This window comes from Syzygium oleosum, unplaced genomic scaffold, assembly GCF_021117445.2.
Source record: "Syzygium oleosum isolate NSW1041296 unplaced genomic scaffold, Sole_v2.1 Sole_v2.47, whole genome shotgun sequence".
NCBI classification, from domain to species: Eukaryota; Viridiplantae; Streptophyta; class Magnoliopsida; order Myrtales; family Myrtaceae; genus Syzygium; species Syzygium oleosum.
Window position 1 is genome coordinate 81,240 of NW_026607531.1, and position 17,256 is coordinate 98,495.

Genomic DNA, 17,256 nt, shown 5'->3' on the forward strand with positions numbered 1-17,256 from the left:
CCTGAACTTAAATTAATATAAGGATTATATTGAGCATTTTTATAAAGTTTAGGGACTATATTGAACATGTACAAAAAATTTAGGGATCACACTGAATAAATTAAAAGTTCAGAGATCATATTGAACATCGGGTAAAAATTTAGGGATTATATTAAATAAATTAAAAGTTTAAAGATCGAATTGTATATTGAGCCAAAGTTAAGAGATTTTTTGTGTCATTTTTCCATTTTTGTATTGAGCAAAGCGGGACCAAATTCCGCGTGGGCGCGGGACAGCGCCACCGGATATTCAGGTTAAATTTGCGATACCATCTCGACACCGTCACGTGTGGACCAAATTCATACGATCTCCGCCCCCACACACACTGCCGTTGTTTTTGACTCTCCCTCTCTCTCCGTCGTCGTCCTCCCCTCGCGGCGGCGGCGCGGCGGCGCTCCATATCTTCACACTTCGAAACTCTCTCTCTCTCTCTCTCAATCAATCATTCGGAGCTGCCCTCGCTGTCAACAATGTCGCCCGTCTCGATGTCGCTGGCCTCGCCGTCCCGCGGTTCCCGGCGGCTCCTCTCGCGGTCCTCAATCGCGCCTTCTCTCTCCGCCTCCCGCGCCCGCACGTCCGTCGGCGCCGCCTCCCTGAGGCCGCCCGCGTTGCCGAGGATCGTCTGCTGCTCCGGCTCTCTGCCGTCCTCCGCGGCCGCCGCCACCGCCGTCGCGGTCGCGGTGGCGGCCTCCAAAGGCAGGCCGGAGGGCGAGCGGAGGGAGATCCGGCTCGGTCTGCCGAGCAAAGGGCGCATGGCCGACGACACTCTCGGCCTCCTCGAGGTATACATCGCATTGCGGTTTTGGTTGCTGAGGCATCGGTTCCGAATGCGAAGTTTATAGAGAGTTGAATGCATACAGACGTGCTATACGTAGTGTTATCGGATTTGAATTTGGCGATGAAAAGTGGCTTGAATCTCTGAGATGCTGCTCTAGGGGACTTGTGGTGGTTTGTTTTTTTTATGTGCGTACTGACCCTCTTCTACTTTTTGTTCCTGAAGGATTGCCAATTGTCAGTCAAGCAGGTTAATCCTCGACAGTACGTTGCAGGAATTCCACAGGTATGGAAATTTCATGAAAAATGTGTGCCTCATATTGGTATAGACATGGTGGTAAGACATTTTGAGTTCCTTTATTGTAATTCGCTTGGACCTCAATTTTGATTTTAAGAACTAGTAGAGATAGGTTTAGAAAGAGAGATTTTATAGTCATCATATCTGAAATATGTGGACAGGGAACCAAGGAGTGCTAACCCTTTACAAAATCATTAATGTAAAATAGGGTCTATGTACTAATTAAGATAGAGTGTAATCTTCACAGAGTGCTGATGGTTTGAACCAGATGGGTAATTCTGAAACCATATCTGCAAAACGCAAGAAGAAGAAATGACCAATTCAAGTCACCCAATTGCTGTGGTTGAAAAGGTCCGTGTCTTAGAGTACTTCTGTGGTGATGAGCTAGACAAGCGCTTCTCTATTCTTAGATAGATTTGCTCTCATTCATATAACATAGAAAACTCTCCATGAAAAAGTAATTAGAGAAACTAAAAAAATCTCCAGGGTACTGTTTATATTTGTTTTACTGTAGACATTTGGTATTTCAGTTGTTAGTTCTATATACTGCAGAATGTTCTTAACTGATTTGGTGGCTAACTTATCTTGCAGCTTACTAGTTTGCAAGTCTGGTTTCAGCGACCAAAGGACATTGTAAGAAAATTGTTATCTGGAGATCTAGACATTGGAATAGTGGGTTTTGACACAGTTAGTGAATTTGGACAGGTAAATATGCTGTATGTTTTATCATTGGTTGGATTTTTTCCTCATCATTTTTCATTAATGTTTCGTCTGCATTCAAAGATTATACTCTGAAGCTGTGAAAACAATTTATTGCACGGTTTTCCCCTGCTTTGTATGAAGTGGAAGATCAAGAGTGCTTTATCAAACAAAAAGTCGTATTTGCTTTCCCTCTAAAACCAAAATATCGGAATAAGCTTTCATGCTAAAACCAAAAAATTACGAATAAGTCGTTTCGATTTGAAATGTTAATGATCACATATTTTTCAAGACTAGGTGTGTTTGGTATCAAACAAAGGTTAAACTTGAAATGCTGAGGGCAATAGCTATGGCCAAAAAGCTAAGACTGAAGTCACACCAGATGCCCCACTGCAAATTGAAAATGCCGCGTGCTGATTAGACATTGACTGCTATGAATAAAGTTGACTGAGGAGTGGCTCTCTGAATAATACAACTTTAAAGAGTCCCTGTGAGCATCTGACAGAAGATCCTAGTTTTCCTGTTGTCTTTAGAAAGTGTAGGCCATCCTTGATACGTGAAAAAGAGATGAGGAGACTTTGTCAAAGTGCAGTTGTAGCCTCAATAGTATGTCATCCTTCCCCAGCTTGTTTATAATCAGAATGTCGTCCTTGAAAGATTAAAGATTGACTTGGCATATAGATCACCTGCAATTGTGCAGATTAGTAGTTAGTAGATGATAGGGTAGTACTCCCTATGTGTCAAATATGCAGCGGAGAAGTTGGATCACAGATCTTACCTGAATGGATGACAATATTAGTTGCGGATCACATATTACCTTGCTTGAGTTTGTAGTACTTGTTGAATGAATCTATTTGGGTTGTTTACTCTTTTCCATGTAAACAATTTAGAAAATTGGCTTGGATTAGCAGAAGAGTTTCAGTATGTACCTTTGAAGTCTTTAGATAGTTTAGGTGGTTAGAGTGTTCATATTTTTTGTGTTTGTTTGGACGTGTGGATAGGAAACTATGACTTGAAATCCTAGAATGATGATTTATCGATCACCGTGTGAGGAATGCTGGACAGAGACAAAAACTTCCTGATTGCTTCAACTTCATATATCAGAGCTTTTTCTGAACTTTTTGTAGTGTTTTTGTGTTTTCATCTCAACTTCATGATATCGTAGAATGTTAATTTCGCAACACTAACTTGACATAGTAGACTGTCCTAAAAGAGCTTATGCTCCTTTTATTCAGGGTAACGAAGATCTTATTATTGTTCACGATGATCTTGATTATGGGGATTGCCGTTTGTCTCTCGCAGTAAGAAAGTTTATGCTCTCAATTTGATATACTGATAGAATTTTTTCCAATTGGTTTAATTGCTATGGAAATTTTTAGTGTTTGATATGTTCTTTTGATCTCCTATTAGATTCCCAAATATGGGATCTTTGAGAAGATCAATTCGGTGAAGGAGCTAGCACAAATGCCCCAATGGACTAAAGAGAAACCGCTCAGAGTTGCTACTGGTTTCTCTTACGTATGTTTTCATTTTCAGATCTTAAATGTCATTGTTTTTTGTGCCATCTGTCCACCTTCAATAGCAAATTTCCTTATGGGTTGCCAGAGCGAGTGCCCTTTAATAACTGCTTAAGTTGAAGTTTCTCCCTTGTGTCTTTATAGCTGGGGCCTAAGTTCATGAAAGAAATTGGACTAAAGCATGTGAGCTTTTCAACTGGTGAAGGAGCATTGGAGGCAGCTCCTGCGGTAAAAATACCAATTTCTTTCACTTATTTGTTATCTTTCTAGCTTACCAACTCATTACCCGTATTGGCAGATGATTTGTGATTGTCATGATGAAATTTTTCATTGAGCGCATTTTGTCTTTAAACTATTACTGGAGTTTATATGTCTGTGGAAGCTCTCTTAAGAGATTCAAGAGAAGGGGTTTGGGAACCCATATTCTGGTAAAGTTATGTCGTGGGGGGATCAATCTTGTGTGCTCAACTAGAATTTAAAATCTGAAAGTTTAAACCATTTCATTTTCCTGTTCGAAAAAGGTTCAGACCATTTCAATTATTGTTTTGAAAATCAAAAGACGATGAAATGCATTGAGAGTCTTATGGCTCTGGATTCGAGTCCCTTCTCTTTTTCTACGTAGATGGTTAGAAGATCTGTACTGGAAGTGCAGATTGGTGAATACAAATATTTTTGCTCGGTATGGCAGGGTTGTGTTATTCTTTTCATGCTGCTTCAGGGGTCAACTTTTTACCACATCTTTTACATTATTGGCAAATATCTCGATTCCCACTAATTTTGTAGGTTGGTCTATGGAGTGCTGCCCTGTATGTCACTCCTAAATGCACCCCACTTTGGAGATTAAAAATGTTGTCTGGGAATCTAGTTACATTGAGAATCTTCATTAACTAAGAAAGGGAGAGAAATATTTCCTATTGAAGAGGAGAAACAAGGAAACGGAGGGAGTGGAAACTACCATCTCTTTCTTGACGGGTAGATGCAGTGAAAGGAAGGACGAACTAGTGTACATCCCACTAATTTTCATATTCTAAATGTTGGTACATTGTGCTTATGGAGACCTTTGTCTATCCACATTATGGGGCAATGCATGTACATTCCCTTTCCCGGAGAATGTATATTTGAGCCTACATCAAGCCACCATAGTTGATGTGATTAATCCATGAATTTCAGGTTTTTGCTCTTTTAAATGATTGAAAATTTTATCCCTTGGAAGGAAATAATTCTACGGACATTTGCTTCATCCTTTGTTAAAAAGAATTTGAAATACATTTATGCCCTCAAAGATTAAGCTATTAGGAAAGCAACCTCATGAGCTTATCAACTGTAGTTCAATTCATGTATTTGTTTAGAAGCTGCAATTTAGGTGAATAGAAAAATGTGTATGACCGTCATTATATCTTGGTGTGTGGCACACTGATATCTGCAATGGCATCTCCATGAGGGGAGGTCAAGGATTTAATTAAACTGATGCTAATTGATGGCATTGGCAGTATAGTATTGATGCTGTGTCTGCATGATCTACGATTGACTTCTTTTCTTTTCTTTGGTAATCCAGATGGGGACTGCTGATGTTATTTTGGACCTTGTAAGTAGTGGGACAACATTAAAAGAAAATAACTTAAAAGAAATTGAAGGTGGTACAGTGTTGAAAAGCCAGGTGGGTAACATGTTTGCATTGGCAAGCTCGCCATATGATCGTTTCTTCATTCTGTCTTTTTTAAACTTCTCCTATCCTGGGCCTGAATATCGTTCAGGCTGTTCTTGTGGCAAGTAGGAAGTCACTAGTCCAACGGGAAGGTGTTCTTGACGCAATTCACGAGATTCTTGAAAGATTGGAGGCACATCTTAAGGCAGTTGGCCAATTCACGGTGCGTAGATTATTGTATATATGATGCTGAACTTCCTGTCCAGCATCCAGACATACTTCCCATTAGAGTTTACCTACTATTTAGTTGCACCTGCTGTTGCCATCCCCCTTTCACTCATTACTATGTTGCTGAGCTGCGTAAAAAAGATATATCAGTGTACTCATCAAAAAACAAAATTTAATCGGGGGACTTATGTTAGTGCAAGTTTTGTGTTGAGGCCAATTTAGCAGTGTCAATCGGATATGACATGGTTAGTACTCTGTGGACATAAGCGTACCGTATCTCATTTTCAAGTATGACTTGTTCAACCTTTTCTTATTCAACAACTAAGTAGGGAATTGCTGCAATAAAAATTTGGGGGAAATATTATAGAAAATTCTGCAAGTGCAATACAAAGCCTTTTAGATTATACACAAGTCAGATACTGCAGATACATACTTTTGATTGACTACTTTATCCAAGTCTCAAAATGAATGCTTTATAATCGGTTTTAACTCTTGTTACAGGTAACAGCGAATATGAGGGGCAGGAGTGCAGAGGAAGTCGCTCAGCGAGTACTTAGTCAACCATCACTCTCTGGTTTGCAGGTAATGCAGTGATCCCTTTTTTCTCATACTCCAAGTGCAGCCCCAGCTCGACGTGAAGTTTAAGCTGTTAGTTATGTCATTCTCACTCTCCAGATTTTCTGATTTTCTGGTACTTATACGCTAACAGGGACCTACCGTAAGTCCAGTCTTTTGCAAACGCAATGGAGAAGTGGTTTCGGACTACTATGCAATAGTCATTTGCATACCTAAAAAGGCGCTCTATAGCTCTGTGCAGCAGTTGAGAGCAGTAAGTCCTAATCTTGGAAACAGCTAATACACAGCTGCTTTATGCAAAGATTTTTTGTTTCCCCCTGGTCACATCCTAATGTGAAGTGAAGATATTTGCAGCTGTTAATTTTCGTTAATTATCGTGCAGATCGGGGGTAGCGGAGTTCTAATATCTCCGTTGACTTACATTTTCGATGAAGAGACTCCCAGATGGCAGCAGCTTCTGTCCATACTCGGGCTTTAGTTCTCGGTAGCCAGTGCTCAGGTCAACTAGAAGCACCCGAGTTGGAGAACCGGCTTTAGGAGAAGATGGAGGAGGGGGTAGAATTCATCAGGAATGTTGTATCTTGGTTATGTTGGTAGCTTTGCCGTATCTGTTCTTTTAGATTTGCAATTACCTTTCCTCTAGGTATTATTTTTCCTCTTTGTTTGGTTTATAGCGATCGGTTTTAGAATCTAAGGAAGTGTGGGAACATTCTAAAGTTTATTTTGCGACATTATTTGCAAGTGATTATTCGTTGATGACAATTGGCTTCGATGGCGATTCCGCGACGCTCTTTGGAAGATGTACAGGTGCTGCTAATAGCTACACAAGTCGAAACAGAAGTGGATCATTTAGTAGTATTGGTAGTGCTGCTAATGCCTACACGAGTCGGATTGAGCTTGGCGACTTGGCTGTTACAAGAAGAAAATTTCAAGGATCGAATTGTACAGACGGCAGAAGATAAGCGACCGATGGTGTTGCAAATAAGGATGTTTTCACACCCATCAATTTTGGTCGACGACGGTTTCAGAGCACAATCGCAGACCGCTCGCAACGACATTCCTCGGAAAGATCAACCATGGCGATGCAACCGGCAGTGCCGGCAAGGAGCGTTTTCTCGGAAGTACATAACACATGGATTCTTCAATCCTAAAACACCACCACGTCGGGCGGACAAATTCTCTCCCGCTTTGCCCTTTTGCTCCGGCTAGTTTACCTCGAGTTTCCGACGAGCTGGAACTTGACTTGTGACCCTAATGAGCGAAAGCCCGTACTCGGGTATCACGTATATATCTGAGAACTGTAGTGAAGTTAATATATGCTTACCTATTCTCTAACCTTTCCCGTGACCACATGTATTTTTGCTAATCATGCGATTATAGCTGCGATTAGCGGGGTTGTCAAATGTTAATCGCGAACTATATGTGGGACTTCCCCCGTCAGTTTCAACTGGCCCACTGTTCTACAGAAGAAGCCCATGCAGTGCGCATGATGGGCTTTCCCTAGTGGTAATAGGCCGCATGATCCTACTGGATAAAAAATTAACCATTTCTCTCGAAAACTATATTGATTTTATATTCGATTTTATTTCGCGAAAAATTGAATGATTTGAAAAATGATTGCTTGTATTATTTAAAATAATTAATAATGAAAAATTGCTTTCATTATCGACAGTAATTTATGTTTAAACATTTTGATGAATGATGAAAATATTTTTGGTTAGTTCATTTTTGTAAGCAATACAAGTAATCACTTTTTGGAAAATATTTTTTAAATTATTCATTTTCCGCCAAACAATCGGAGTTGAGCAAGAACAAATAACTGCATTCGAATTTTGCATTCATTCAAGTTGAAGTGAGATTCGACATGGCCAGCGGCACCAACATATCATAACAGACATATTGACAAAGTGAGCTGGTGTCGTTTTCCACGACGGCGTTGTTTTTAAGTTTTTTTAATCGAGGCCAGTTATGCTTCTACCGGAAAATAGAAAGAAATTCAAGTTGCCTGAAAATCGAATAAAAAATTAGTATTCTAAAGGGAAAATGACTCGAATGGTTCCTAAAGTTTGGTTTTAACATGTAATGTCGTCCATGAACTTTTAATTTGTTTAATGTGGTCTTTACAATTTTAAATATTTTTATATAGTCTAGGGATTATATTTGACAAATTAAAAGTCTATGAATGATATTGCACATTTCACCAAATTTCAAAGATCACATTGCACAAATTAAAAGTTCAAGGACCACATTATGCATTGGACCAAACAATCGACGATTTGAGCAACTTCCAATTTGCATGGTTAGAAAACTCAATAATGTGTATTTTTGTTGTCGTGAAAATCCATGCGTTCTTTTGGGCCATTTAAAGAGACGACATTTTTGTCCGATATAAATTCATGCATTTTTCCTTCAGCCCATGAATGCATGTAGTTGTTTTGCATTAGATAGGCCACCTAGATGTTTATTTCCTTTGTCGTTAGGGGATCGAGAGATCATGATGTAATTTCCGGGCGTTAAAAAAGAAAAATAATGCAATTTTTTTTTGGCATTTGGCTGCAGTAATAGTCCTAAATCACAATTTTTTTTTAATGTTTTATGGTTTTTATTTTCCTTTTCTTTCCGTTTTATTTAAATGCCAATGCAAAAACGGTATTAGGCGCGGACGCAGAGCCGCTTTCTCCTCGTTCCTCCGCCGGCTTAAACCCTAGTGCTGCTTGCTGCTAAGCCCCTCCTCCCCTGCTTCCACAGTCGTCGGCGGCGGCGGCGGCGGCGGCGGCGGCGGCAGCGGCAGCGGCAGCCTCTTTGTACCTTCGCCTCTTCCACCCAAAGCTTGCGCCACTTGTCCTCAGGAAGCAGCGATGGGAGCGGTCGGTAAGAAAGACAAGATGAAGAAGGAGGAGGAGGAGAAGGAGGAGAGAGTGGAGGAAGAAGCACCGCGAGCTCGGTCCGTGCCGGAGGTTTTAGACGGCGGAGGCTCGCCCGTTGATTCCGGCTCCGATTACGAGGTTTTTTCCCTTTGGTTTTTTGCTCTTGCGTTCCTCCGTCGGTCTTGCCTCTGTCGATTCGCGTGCGTCGAGATTGATGCGTTGGTCTGTCTGTCTGTCGTAGGATTACTCCGACGATGGGGATTCCGAAGATTACGAGCTGTCGGAAGAGGACTTGGAGTCCGGAGAAGAGGGCGCTACTGGTTCCAGTTCTGATCAGGTATCTGTTGCATGCTCCTTTGTTCTAGTGCAGCTCCAGTTTGTGCGTGCTTGCTTGCGTACCAGCATGTTATGTCCCCCCAGGGGAGGCTTCATCACGTTTTTCTGGTGTTGTGAATATAGGATGAATCCGAAGATGGAAATTCCGAGGAATTTAAGCTGTCGGAGGAGTCGGAATCCGGAGAAAGTGATTCACAAGAGCACAAGGTACATGGTAATTGCCTTCTTTGATTTGTGATTTATTCCATGCTTCTTAGTGAGACGAGCAAACTTATTCGCACATCTAGTATTTGTTCTGAGGCATAGAAGGACTACTAAGACGAAACTCTGAGTCAACTTCACCTTTGAAGCTCGAGTAGAGTTCCATAATAGACGAAACTCTTGAGTCAATTGAATGCAATACTAGAGTTTTGGTTAGAACTTGTAATGTCATTTCTTGTCCTTTGGTTGTGAAACAGAGAAGAAGGTCTTTGTTCTGTCTGTTCTGCTATGATGAACTTGTTCATATTGTAATGCTGTTGCTGGGCATTAATGGCAGGGCTCTGTTAAAACAAGCAATAAAGGCGAATCGAGTAATGATCGTGCCCGAATTGATGATAGTGGAAGTGAAATCTCTGAATCAGATCAAAGAGCTGAAGAGAGTGATTCATCTGAAGATGAGGTCTGCTTACTTCTCTGGACAGCTTTGAGCATATTTAGAATTGTACAATGCTCACCTATAATTGATTGGCACTCGCGTAATTTACAGGTTCCTTCACGGAACACGATTGGTGATGTTCCTCTTGAGTGGTATAAGGATGAGGAACATATTGGTTACAATGTAAAGGGGAAAAAGATAAAAAAGAAAGAAAGACAAGATAAATTGGATGCTTTTCTTGCCAGTGCTGATGACTCAAAAAATTGGTGAGTTCAACTTTCCTTTCAATGGTTTCTCTCTATTGAGATCCTCATAGGAAAATAATGAAAGTACCATATGCCTCAAACTTGTGGTCATATTTGTTATTTCTGTCACTTCCGTCAATTCAGCAATTTAACAGAGTATGGAGTCCCTATACACTGATCAAGGAGATGGGGCGTTGTTGTTCTCACTTTGACATTAGTCCTAGTTGACTATTTGTTTTTTGCAACGTCCAGTATTTTGATCCCCTTTCTCATCCCTTTTCTTTTAATGTTTAGTGAGAAAATTTTAAAATTTTCCATTGGTTACTTTGTTTAGTCTTAAATTTTGGAAAAAAGCCAACAGATTAATATTTGTTATCATCAGATGCTTTTGCTTTATAGAGTGCAACTCACATAAGATTGCTTTCCCTGATTGTCTTATTATTTTTGAGGCTTGATTCGTCAGCTTTTCTGCATTGCCAGTTGCCTCTATCCAATCAGTTTAATCTGAGTTGAGAGCTTCCTTAGAATTTATTTAAAGAAAGTTAAAAATGTTTGCTCTTATACGTTACTTTTATAAATTGGTTTTAGATAGAATTTTATGTGTTTTTTATTTGATTTTCTATTCAGGCGCAAGATTAATGATGAGTACAATGATGAGGTAGTGGAGCTGACCAAAGATGAAACAAGACTTATTCGTAGACTGCTCAAAGGAAAAGCACCGCATGCTGGATTTGATCCATATCCGGTTTGTGCCACTTGTCATCACTGTGCTATAAACCTAGTTTTACTTATTGAAGGGGCTTCAATGTGACTTTTTTCTTTCTAAAATGCAGGATTATGTTGACTTTTTCAAATGGGATGATGCAAAACACCCATTATCAAATGCCCCAGAACCAAAGAGACGTTTCATTCCTTCAAAATGGGAGGCCAAAAGGGTCAGTCTTTTCAGCATTTCCCTATTTACATGACATATGGGAAGTAGTCAGTATTCTTTTGATTCTCATTCCTCTACCTTTCTGGCTGAGCTCGTAACAATGATGCAGCTTTTTTACTTTTGGTTTCTTAAATGCATTTAAGATCCTTTACTGGGGTCTTGATTCTGATAGCTTCTATTCTTGTTGCGGTTGGCTTCGAACTATGCTTATCAATTGCTGCTTACTATTCCTAATAGCTGACATCAGTTTCAGATACTCAAGTTTCTATTATCAAATGCACTATTGCTTTCTTTTTTTCTCTTAATATGTTGTTGACTGTTCAATTTAAGTGTCTTTTTTCTATACTGGGGAAGCCACAAATATATACCACCGCGGTGGGAAACTGAAGCACTCAATAACCTGCCTATATTCTTTCTACTTCGCAATTCACCTTATGACCAATGGATACTGAAATATTCATTGCATTTTGCATTGGATTATCATTGTTATCATGTGAACATGGCTCATGTTGGGCACCAAACATATGCAGGTTGCAAAGTATGTTAGGGCTATTCGGGAGGGATTAATTAAGTTAGACAAGCCAAAAGAAGAGCCACGTTTCTATAACCTGTGGGGAGATGATCTCAACTCAAAAGACAAGGCTGGGCATCTAGCCTATATCCCTGCTCCAAAACCCAAATTACCAGGTGATCTGTCTCCCACAGTTCATAAACAGTCAATCCACTATTTTTTATAAGTCCCGATTCATTTTGATGAAGTTAGAAAGATTGAGAAAAAATCAGTCATTCACAAGCACTGATGAAGGATCCCCTTTCTTCTCTCCTCTTTGCCAGGGCATGACGAATCTTATAATCCGTCTTTAGAATATATACCCACACAGGAAGAGATAAATTCCTACCAGCTTATGTATGAGGAAGATCGCCCTAAATTCATTCCTAGAAGGTAAATGCAATGTTTCCCATTTTCTTGGCTGGTCTGCTTTTTGTCATGCTTCTCAATTATTTATTTCTCTTTCTATCTAGGTACACATCTCTCAAAAGTGTGCCGGCTTATGAAAATGCTGTTAATGACTCTTTTGAGCGATGCATGGATCTCTACATGTCATATAGAGCTTGGAAAAAACGTGTAAGTCATTATGACTGGCCTGGATGATATGAGAGGAGACCAATGCTGTCTTTGAGTATGGTTATGTGCTTACTAGCAAGTAGCAACTGCAATTCAAAATTCATCAATGAATTGATTTTTGCAATGTAATGCCTCAGCTTAACATTGACCCCGAGTCGTTGAAGCCCAAATTACCTAGTCGGAAGGATCTTAAGCCTTACCCAGTGACATGTTATCTTGAGTACAGAGGTCATGAGGGTGCTGTTGTGTCGATTTCTACTGAAGCTTCAGGGCAGTGGATTGCTTCAGGTGCGTGTAATCTCATATATTCTTCTTTCTTTGAATTTCATGACTTTTAGACTCATTCTCGTCTTCTATTGTGGCAAGTGAAGGTTCTGCTGATGGAACTGTTCGCATTTGGGAGGTTGAAACTGGCAGATGTCGTGGGGTGTGGACTATAGGTGAACCGGTCCAGTGTGTATCCTGGAATCCATTGTCCGAGCTTCCAATTTTGGCAATTGCTGCGTGAGTTCCAGCAATTTGTTGTTTAATCTCCTATCCTCATCCTGGCTTCACTGTTTATGTTGATGTTTGTTTGCCTTGTTTGTCTTTGCAGGGGCCAAGATGTTCTACTTCTTAACACAGGACTGGGTAATGAAGAAGATCAGAAAAATATTCAGGAACTTCTCCAGGTTGAAATATCTGGGACAGCAGGTGACTCTGGTAAGGTTTAGTTACCATGTTTATGCAATTGCGAAGATCAGACAAGTTTCCTGACATTTTTGAGTCGGTGAAGATAGAGCTTAGCATGGTTTCACAATTCAATGAGGAGTTCTCATTGGATTGGGATTCTTCTCCTCATTGAGCGAGTAGTTGTATCCCCTTGGTGTCCTATAGTAAATTTCTCTCTTCTTTTCTGAAGAATTAGTAGTCTTATTTATTAGTATTTGTGGGAATTCAATAAGTTCCTTTTTCCTATTATAAATAGGTCATTCTGTTTTGTGTTTAGACATTTCCTACTTAGATCATGTTTGTTGTTTAGAGGTTTTCTACCTCAACTTGAAATTGCATTTAACAGTATGTAAATACATGCTCTGCTGTGGAGATAGATATTCTACTTAATATAGTTTGAATATTAGCAGTCATTTGCTTTGGAATCGTGTGATGCAATTAATGCTTAATAAACCCCAGTGGTGATCCTTTTGAGATATCATTCATTGTCAGTCTCTTCTGGTTCTCAAACAATTTGGGCTCATTATTTTGGAACTCATCTTCCTACATCAAATTTGTTTAAAGTTTCGTTGGAAGTTGATTTTAACTTTGTTGGATATATGGTTGTGCATAGATGAGCAGCCCTTGGTGAGCTGGCTTCAAGATGATAGGCACAAGCATGAGGCAATCAGGTTAAGACATTTCAAGGTACCCTTTTAGAATTTTTTTCAATTTCTTTTGTGCTCAAGTTGTTATCTCAAGGCCTTTTCACTAAAGCCATGGGTGCTGATTTCTTGGGTTTGTGCAGACCGTGACCTCAGTTGAATGGCATCGCAAAGGAGACTATTTATCCACAGTGACGCCTGCAGATATCCTTGTGGTTTAGTGCTTTATGATGATGTGTCTCTTTGAGGGGTAGTTGAATCCATCGTTTGAAGAGAAGTGAATACTTCCAGCATTTAGATATATATGTGCAGCATTAATAGTGCGGCTTACATGAAAGAACCCAGAACATCAGTTGTTGTAGTAGTAGGTAAACTTTTTTCTAGAAGGTATGTGGGGAAAACGATGGTAGAAACAAAATAGGGCGTTGTTTGCAAGACAAGAATCAATGTCAACCAGAGTATTTGCATCCATGAGTAATTTTGTACAATACTAAAGGTCTAAGGTTTTGAAACAGCTTTGAGTAATCACAGAGATGATAGACTCTTCTTCAAATTCTCTCCTTTTTCTCTCTTTCTGTATCAGCCAATAAATGGTAAGAGGAAATGATGGCCCCCAACTTTTTCTTGTTACAAGAGATCTAATGACACTGCCACACTCACAATCCTTGCTCTATAAGCCTGTGACACAATTGAGACCGTTGTAGACAGACCTGTGTATGTTTAATGTGGTAGTTTGACTTGTCATCTTCTCTTCCTGTTATTTTGGTAGAAGCATCTTTTGGCCATGAGCTTCCGTCTTCTTTTAGTATTGTCCTAGGCGAAAATTATTTGTCAGTTGACTTCCCAAACAACATAAGTAAGAACTTTTATTTGCTTCTTTGCATTTTCTGGTTCGAGATCACTATAATTTGTGGAGTGTTACTTTTTTAATTTGCAGTAGGTTTGGTCACTTTTTCTAAGTAGTTTCCTTTAACTTTCCTCACGTGAATCAAGAGCAATCTTAATACACCAGTTGTCAAAGAAGATTACTCAGAAGATCCCATTCAAGTTGCACGGTCTTCCAGTTTCATCAGTTTTTCATCCTTCTCGATCCATCTTCTTTGTTTCAACTAAGAAGAATGTTCGCGTGTATGACCTCTTGAAGCAGAAACTCATTAAAAAGCTTGAGACTGGACTTCGTGAAGTTTCCTCAATTGCAATTCATCCTCAAGGTATGTTTGAAAATCTGATGTTAGTGTTCTCTTCCTTGTTGATTTCTAGATCCCCGTAATTCTTAGTTGTCTTCCCTTGCAGGGGATAATTTAATTGTTGGAAGCAGAGAGGGAAAACTCTGTTGGTTTGATATGGACCTTTCGTCTCAACCTTACAAAACACTCCAGTAAGTTTGCTATTATTTTTGTGACAATTTAAAAGTTGTGAGAATTGGATGAATTTTCGTTATGGGGAAGTGTAGCTGATCAAACTGAGTTGGTTGTTTGTAGTTACACGATTGCCTTTTCTGGGTAGAAAATTTAATGTTTGCATGTATATATAGTCTGGTAGATTTCAGCTTGTTACTTGTTTGTTCTGATGTTTGTTCTGATTGTCAGGTGTCATTCGAAGGACATTACAAATGTGGCCTTCCATCGCTCATACCCCCTTTTTGCATCTTGTTCTGATGATTGCACAGCCTATGTGTTCCATGGCATGGTTTATTCAGATTTCAACCAGAACCCTCTCATTGTTCCCTTGGAAATTCTCCGAGGGCATGTAAGCTCAAATGGAAGAGGTGAGTGTTTGTACTCTTTTCTATGCAGAAAATTATTGACACTGAGGAGGAATACGTATCCCTAGCTTCATGAAGTTTTTCTTTAGGGGGTTTTTGTTGGGGGGGGGCGGGGTAAGTGTTAGGAAGGATATCATGTCAAGGATGAGTGAGTTTTTATAAAATAGCTTGGGGACACTAAAAGGTCCACAATTTTGCTGATGTCACTCGGCTTAGGGTAATGCAAGAGCTTCTTCCTTTGTTGACAAAGTCTTAAAGCAGCTCTGGCCATAAGATTTTCTAGACGTCACCATTCATTTATTCTGTTGTCGACAAAATCATCATTAAGGTGAGGCTAGAGCCTGGGGCTACGTGAAACCTATGCAGTCTCTCTGTCCAAGATACTTGGCAGCAGATCAAAGTTTGGATAAACGTGGACGGTGCATCAGGAAGCAGATTAAAAGAGCACTGACCTTTTTTTATTAGTGATTTAATTAAGTTGTTCTGATATTTGTGTCTGAGATTCTTGCGTAAACCTTATAATGGGGGAGAAAACGTATGTTTGGAACCCATTTTGTTACATATGAAAATTGCATCCTGCCTCAGGGCCATATTCCTATCTTATAACCAAGTGGTTTGAAACATTTATGCTGGGACAGGTCCCCTCTACTCTAACACTGTCGTTGTCTGCACATCTAATTACAAGCTAACTAGCTTTGCCATGCAGATAAGAAACTGACCTCTGGGTATATTGTTACTTATTTATTATTCTTCTAATCGGCAGGGGTGATGGATTGCAAATTCCATCCACGGCAACCTTGGTTGTTCACATCTGGTGCTGATTCGGTGGTCCGACTTTACTGTCACTAAAAGATGACTCTTGAGAAACGATCCTTTGATTTCTGCATACTTGAACGCGACGATTAAACGGAGCTGTGCTCTAGAAGGATGATGCTGAGTCATGCTGCATGGCGATATAAATTGAAACCAAAATGGCGATGCGAAGGCCGTCCAGCAGCCTTTTCTTATAAGCTCTTGATTAATTTTGTTATTCTGCATACGCTAGATAGGTTCTGAGCATTAATCTGGTAAAGAATCATAAGAGTTATCGGTTAGATAAATTTTCCCCTCAATTTTGCCTTGTATGTGGTTAATTGAATGTATTCCGTAAAACTCGCAATTGTTTTGTTTATGTATTTTGAAGGAAAGTTAGAGAATGCTTTTGCTGACATCTTGGGAGTTAAGTTTTCTCCATACATATATGATGAATGCATTTGTTGATGCGGATTTCACGGCGCAGAAAGATAAGAACGGATGGTAGACACTTATGATTGATGTAGTTGCCATCAAATCGTTTTAGAGGCAATTACCACTCTTATGAAAATTGACATGTTTGGAGTTGAAAACTTTAGGATGTGATCAGAGATCATCATCAGTCTTGTTTTTATTTGTCTTCCTTAAGGCCACATGAAACAATTTTTATCGAGACCCCATTGGCTTGGAATAGCTGCGGTTGGCAATTTGGTGCGCTAATCAGTTGATCGTGCTTGTAATTAGGCGAGGAGCAACACGGTAGAGTATTAGAGATTTGGATTAATATGGGTAGCAAATGGCTGACTTGAATGACTTAGTCCGGTGTACGTGCGAGTGCGAGTTGGCAAAAGTCGAGCTGGGCTTAGGTCGACACACAAAACCTGCTTCTCCTCCCAAAAATCAGAAAGCAAATTCGACACAGGAATTTGAATTATAGAATGTTGGGTAGCAATTAGTTTCCCACGAAACCGGCTCTATTACCAAATTAATGTGGCTGTCAAAATGAGTAGTAGAATCATTTCTTAACTCATATATGATCGGCTGAGTTGTTATATGGGTTAGTTATATTCAATAAATGGATTTAGGATGATAAAGCCCAACATAATATGAGTATTAAATGGTTTACAACTAATTTGAACTTAACTTACTTTTACGATTCTCTCTTCATTCTCTCTCGGCCTCACTCGATTTCGTACTCGCTCACTCTACACTCTTGCATTAGTTTGGGTATGAGTTTTATTAATTGGGTTAAATATGAAAATGTTCTGACAATATGGATCGGGTCGGGTCGAATATGGATCACTAAATTTGCATTTCATGAAAATGGGTCAAAACAGATTAAATGGGTTTATTTAGGTCGAAAATGATTCAACCCAACCCGATCCACCCATTTGATGGGTCTACCAATCAAATAAAGAACAAT

The 17,256-nt window shown here is 39.7% G+C and overlaps 2 protein-coding genes across 3 annotated transcripts; both read left to right on the top strand.

Moving 5' to 3' along the window:
* The first annotated feature begins 337 nt into the window (after positions 1-337).
* LOC130136597 (ATP phosphoribosyltransferase 2, chloroplastic-like) lies at positions 338-6,538 on the top strand. The gene is made up of 11 exons (XM_056306698.1): positions 338-821; positions 1,040-1,099; positions 1,703-1,816; positions 3,046-3,111; positions 3,221-3,328; positions 3,472-3,555; positions 4,883-4,984; positions 5,082-5,195; positions 5,702-5,782; positions 5,910-6,029; positions 6,159-6,538. Exons 1-11 carry the CDS (start codon positions 510-512, stop codon positions 6,252-6,254), a joined length of 1,257 nt encoding a protein of 418 aa, XP_056162673.1. The 5' UTR covers positions 338-509; the 3' UTR covers positions 6,255-6,538.
* A 2,005-nt stretch (positions 6,539-8,543) lies between these two features.
* On the top strand, positions 8,544-16,249 carry LOC115687977 (ribosome biogenesis protein BOP1 homolog). 2 transcript variants are annotated; one of them, XM_056306761.1, is made up of 19 exons: positions 8,544-8,781; positions 8,885-8,980; positions 9,103-9,186; positions 9,518-9,640; positions 9,728-9,882; positions 10,489-10,606; positions 10,695-10,796; positions 11,326-11,482; positions 11,630-11,738; positions 11,819-11,921; positions 12,059-12,209; positions 12,293-12,425; positions 12,517-12,623; positions 13,246-13,319; positions 13,420-13,480; positions 14,260-14,487; positions 14,570-14,654; positions 14,866-15,044; positions 15,805-16,249. In XM_056306761.1, exons 1-19 carry the CDS (start codon positions 8,635-8,637, stop codon positions 15,888-15,890), a joined length of 2,298 nt encoding a protein of 765 aa, XP_056162736.1. In that variant the 5' UTR covers positions 8,544-8,634; the 3' UTR covers positions 15,891-16,249. The 2 variants fall into 2 exon arrangements, with proteins under 2 accessions (XP_056162736.1, XP_056162737.1); XM_056306762.1 differs by having other exon boundaries at positions 8,637-8,781; positions 9,103-9,193.
* Positions 16,250-17,256: the final 1,007 nt, after the last annotated feature.